The 6,000-nt window shown below is 33.8% G+C and overlaps 1 protein-coding gene across 1 annotated transcript; it reads left to right on the top strand.

The window, feature by feature from the left end:
• The first annotated feature begins 271 nt into the window (after positions 1 to 271).
• On the top strand, positions 272 to 1,503 carry LOC137813741 (uncharacterized). Its single transcript, XM_068616154.2, has one exon. The coding sequence runs from the start codon at positions 482 to 484 to the stop codon at positions 1,346 to 1,348; it is 867 nt and encodes a 288-aa protein (XP_068472255.1). The 5' UTR covers positions 272 to 481; the 3' UTR covers positions 1,349 to 1,503.
• Positions 1,504 to 6,000: the final 4,497 nt, after the last annotated feature.

The following is a 6,000-nucleotide window of genomic DNA, read 5'->3' as shown; positions in this document are numbered from 1 at the left end:
CGCTAAAACTTCTTTTTCTTTTCTTATAGTGATCACCACTTAACACATTAATGTAAATTTAATAAAAATAACTAAAATACGTACTTTTAAAAAAACTTAGGACAAAAATTGATTTTTTAGAAATAGTATATCAAATTGAATATTGACTCGATCTAATTACAAAAATTAATTATACCTAATATTAATTGTAATAAAATTAATATTTACATAAATATAATTATATTTCCTCTGGACTCATATAAGGACGAAAGATACGGCAAATTAGCAGAAATAGTTAACGTGAATGGAACACCGAGAGAACCTTCCATTCATGAGTACAAGGCATGACAGTTAACAAATTAAACATTGAATGTTAGTTTTCTTGGTGGTTTCTCGTTAGTTGGAAACGCGTACAACAATCAGATTACAAATTCATCGACATAACCTAAGATCGCATCAAATTTTTATTCCAAAGTTAAAAACCCCAAAATATCACGAAACAATGGAACCCGAACCTAGATGCATGGAGGTGAAACTCATTTCGTGCAAGGACCTCAGAGCCTTCAACTTTTTCCAAAAGCTCACTGTTTACGCGACCGTCTTCATCGACAGCGAGGATCCGAAGAGGGAAATGACAGAGGAGCGGAGGCAGCGACAGCGAACCCTAACGCACAGAGAAAGCGATGACGATGGCAGCAATCCCGATTGGAACCACAACGTGCGTTTCGATTTAGGGTGGCTTTCGCACTCGCCACGCCACTCCGATTATGACGATCTCTTCCTCTGCTTTGAGTTCCGCCACGACGGCCTCATCCTCGGCGATAAAGTCGTCGGCGAGTGCCGCGTGCCGTTCACCGGTCTGATCCGAGACGCTACCGCCGGCACAGCGAGGTTCGTGAGCTACGAGGTTCGATCCGCCGAGGGAAAGCCCAACGGTATCTTCAATTTCTCGTACAAATTGACTGGGATTGGGATTGGGATTGGGATTGGAAATGGGAGTGGGAGCGGAACCCACTCGTCGCAGATTCTCCAAGGGAGAATCTCCGGGTACCCTGTTCTGGCACCGGAGGATTGCGCGTGTGCTCCTAATAGGGTACAATATCCCACGTGCGAAATCAATAACACGTGCTGCTATCCAACGGTCGCGTTGCCGGTGGGGTCCCCCGTCTATCCCGCAGCTGCTCCACCGCCGCCGGCTATGCTTCCGCCCTACGGAGAATATCATTTCAATTATCCACATCCGCCACCACCGCCGCCGGTTGCGTATCCATATCCTCCCCCACCTCCTCCGGCGGTGCATGCTTACCCACATTTTGGGCCGGAGGCCCATCCTTGGCTACAAGGCCCGTATTGTGAACGCAGGTGGTAATGGACTAATGAAGAGTTCAAAGCCCGTAATTTTTCTTTAGTGTTTATTTTGACAACGTGTAGTAGCTGCAGAGTTTTTTTTAGGGTTTTCCATATTTTATGTACGGAAATTTTGTTATAAATTTTTTTGTTAATGTTTAGAATTTCTTCGTTATTTATTGCTGTTTTGGTAAAATGAATTTAAGCGTTTCTTAATGAATATGAATCGAATTGAAAATATTAGGTGAATTAAACATACTAGAAATAAAAAAACAATCATTAATATTAGAAACTAGCAGAGGCATTGTCTTGTAGGCTCATCACCTAATTTCTATGGAATGGAGTTTCTAACTTTTTATCAACTACAGCACTAGTTTCCAAAGTAACAGGGTTTATTTTTACTATAAAACAAAACAAATTATGATACTTTTTTTCCCCTTTCTTTCTCAAATTATGATACTTATTCGTAAGTATTTTTAAGAAAAAAAATTCTATAAGTTATAATTAGTTTATGTAAAAACTAATTTGTAGAAGTTTTACTATATACCTTTTCTACTTCGTTTTTGCATTTTTAAATCAAATATAAACTAGTTTTTAATTATAGAAAAACTTCTTCTTTTTTTTTGTAATTATTTGTGATGATGTTTGTCTAGACAAACTTTTTATAACATTAATATTATTTTGGAGGTAGAATATGATCATACACTGTTGTTAGTAGATGTCCGTAACACAACGTATTGTATTGTTTTGAATATATTCTCTATTATTAGTTTAAATTAATAAAAAAATAATACTTTTTTACTCTTTCTAATTTGATAATTTTCAATTCACTCAAAAGTTACATAAAAAAACATGTTATAAGTATTTTTCTAACTTATTTTTAATCAATATAACTAGTTTGTTCTCTCTTATACAATCAATTGTTTTTGACTCATTGTTGTTGAGATAATTGTCTTTTAGTCCCACCACAAGTAATAATGAAATCTTTTTGACTTTATACTATTTACTTAAATAGTATAGTTTATTGTTAATAGACAACTCAATTTTGACTTACATTTTGGTTTATTATTAGAAAAAAAAATCAGAGACCTTTATCAGGAATCAAATTCTAACCTAGTTTTTCAATTTAAAAAAAAGACTAATATTATGAAAATTTTAAAAATAAAAATAGTTAATATTTTACAACATTGGTAATATTTAAAATTTATTTTATAATAATTTAAATAAATTTTTAAATGTAATTAATATTAAAATTTTGTTAAAAAATGATGATAAAAATTAAAAAGTAAATATTTATTTAAATTAATGATGTGAGTATATTTATAATTAAATTTATTTATATATATATAAAATAGTATATGCATTTTTACCAAATCAAACTTAGTGTAATATCTTGTTAGTTTTTGGTAATTCTCGGAATTTCTTCCTTTATATTTTGGTGAGGAAAGAAATGGAGTTAGTACAAATAATTGACCCAACATAAATAAGAAACTAGAGGTGAATTTTTCATTACCTTCACAAACTAGAGGGGCTTGTCTACCTAACTCCCATGAAACAAAATTGTATCAAATGGCAACGCCACGATAAAAAGTAGGTTATATTTTAATTGCAGGCTCCTTCATTTATGCGTGGAGGGTATTATTCGGTCGGTATGTTTAACTTTTTTATTTAGAAAAAAAAGTACTTTTTTATTTAGAAAAGTTTTTTTTTATTTAGAAAAAGGTACTTTTTAATAAAATAATTATTTATTGTGATTTTTAATATGTTTGGGTAAAAAAAACTTATTAATAACATTTATTATGAATTATTTGTGTGGACTCTACTTTGGTAGCAAAGGAGGTGATGAGGTGGTTGAGATGTTGATTGAGGTTGAGGTTGTGAAGAAAGTTGTATGATAGGAGTTGACACTGTAGAACATGAAAGTTTTGATGAACCAAATCTGTGACCAGAGTTTGATGCTTTCCTGCCTTGATTGAAGCTTAGTTCTAGGGTGTTTAGAATTTGTGTAAAGTTCATTCTTAATCCTATGCACAAGTTGAATCAATCTGTTTTAAAAGAGAAAAATGTTTTTCTAAGCAAAGAGAAAAATAACCGGTTGATTTCACGATTTAGTCGGTTGTATTATACTTAGCTTGTTGAAGGTTTTCAAAACTGTTTTTTGACTTGGTTGGCTAAACCAATTCAACCAGTTAAAACGACATTTCAACCGGTTAATTGTCACATTTCTTTAACAACTTTTCAAAACCTGTTAAATCTGTTTTCAGTTGATTTAAAACTGTTTTGACTCATGATTAACTGCCTAAAACAACTAGATTTAAGAGTTATAAATATGGTTTCTCTCTGTATTAAAAAGCACACAAAAAGTAAGATTGAAAACGTTTTTTATAAGAGATTTGATTCAAAGTTTTGCAAGATTGCCTAAAGGTTGTGCATTGGTTCAAGAACAGATCTTAGGAGCTTTATGATTACTGAAATACCAGGTGTAATCTGTTCCTTTTTTATTCTTGTAATTTTTTCTTTTCTATACTTGTAAGCTTGTAAACCTGTAAGGTCAGAGGTTGATCTGACTGTGGTTCTTGTGTGATTCATTGCTAGTGGAATACCCAGTGGTTTTCTGGAGACTTGATGTAGCTCAGAGGTTGGGTGAACCAGTATAAATTGATTGTGTAATCTCTCTCTCTCTCTCTCTCTCTCTCAATCTCATTATAAACTGTTTGATTTGATTTTTGTCTCTGTTGCTATAAACAACCGGTTAAAATGAAATTTCAACTGATTGTTTTTCTGCAAACAATTTTAATTGCTTTGATTGTTTGGCTTTCCTGATTGCTCTTTGTGTGTATGTTGATAAATCTTCATTCTTAGTCATTCTTTGTGAAAATATTTTGTCAAACAATCCCCCATGTTTACGCCATTAATTCTAACAATTGGCATCAAGAGCTAGGTTCTTGAAATTTATTCAAGTTCTTTTTAAAACTGTTTTAATGACTGACAAGTTTTCTCCTGGGTAAGGTGCTTTTTTAAATAGACCACCTCTATACTGTGGTGAGAACTATCAACTGTGGTGTATAAGAATGATTTTTTTTGTTGACTCAATAGATAGAAAAATCTCAGATGTCATTACAAACAGTTCTTTCATACACTTGCTTGATCTAAAAATGAAAAAGATAATCTTTATTGTGTAGCTAAGAACATCATTGTTCCTGCTCTTGATTCTAATGAACTTCTTAAAATTTTAGCGTGTGTCTCAGCTAAAGATATGTGGGATACTTTTTAAAGAATTCATAAAGATTCAAGAAATGCTTGGCTAGACTGTAATGAGTCTTCTGTTGGATCATCCTCTACAACTTCAAAAATGGATGTATGTCTAATGGCAAAAGAAGATTTTGCATCAAACAATGTAAGTACATCTTCCTCTACCAAATGCGATAGTTATTATCAACTTCTTGAGGCTTTTAAAGAGACTCATGAAGAAGCTAACAGATTAACTTTTTCAAACAATCGGTTGAAAAGTAAAAACAATTGGTTGAAAAATAGAGTCAAGGTTTTGGAAGAAGAATTGAACAACTAAAAAACTGATTTTGAAAACTTATAAATAATTTATCAAAATTCTTCTTGCAGGTGTGAATCTAGTTTTTGCAAAAACTGTGAATCTCTTCAAAAGAAAGTTTTGTATCTTGTGAAAACTGTAGACAAAATTTCAAAAGGTAAATCCAACCTTGAGAGTGTTTTAGCATTTCAAAGATGTGTTTTTGGAAAATCTGGTTTGGGGTTTAATCCACAAAGCAAGAATAGTGGTTGTTCAAAATCTTTTTCAACCATTACAGTCTTAAATACCGGTTGTTTGTTGTTTCTACTGTATGAGAAAGAGCTACTCTGTCAGATTTTGTAAAATTCGCAATTTTTTTTTTCCTAAAGGTATCCTAAAATGGGTTCCCAAGAATCCTAAGGTTCCTAACAATCAAATTAACATCCATGGACCCAAATTTATTAGGGGACCAGATCTTGCCACCTGATTTTAATTTTTGCAGGATTTCTTGATGAAAAACCAGCACCTATGGTAATTGGACAGTGGTTGCTCCAAGCACATGACTGGAGATGCATCAAAGTTTGTTAACATCAGTCTTAAATAGGAAGGGCATGTGACCTATGGAGACAATAACAAAGGAAAGATCCTTGGAAAAGGCACCATAGGTAATGAAAATAGCTTTTTAATTCATGATGTTCTCTTTGTGGAAGGTGTTCTCGCCGGTTGACTCGCCCGTCGGTTGACTCGAACTGCAAGTCCCTGGCCCTCCTATCTCCTCCTGAGAATCGAACCTCCTTGATCGAAGAATCTCTCACCTGCAAAGACAAAGGGTGCCTTAACGACCGTTTGCACTTTGACGCTCAAGTCAGTATTAGGGCAAAGAAACATCAAGTGTATGAAGTAGTTTCAATCTTAGAAACAATGTACCTTGTTAGGGTTCTTAGTCCCCTTTATATAGGTTGAAACTAGGGTTTACCTTTGTTCTGTTACCCATGAATAGGGTTCCTTAGATAACGTCCATGTGCCATTATTACACAATATTATCATAATCTGGCACATGAGACTTCCCTTAACTGGAGTGCAACGACTAACAGAATGGCCGCTTGGGTACCAACTTGTGCACCAAATCTCTGGTGCCATCTGTTCTG

Source organism: Phaseolus vulgaris, chromosome 1, assembly GCF_051622355.1.
Source record: "Phaseolus vulgaris cultivar YP4 chromosome 1, ASM5162235v1, whole genome shotgun sequence".
Lineage (NCBI taxonomy): Eukaryota > Viridiplantae > Streptophyta > Magnoliopsida > Fabales > Fabaceae > Phaseolus > Phaseolus vulgaris.
Note: the sequence above shows the minus strand (reverse complement) of the source record. Positions and strands in the feature narration are given on the sequence as shown.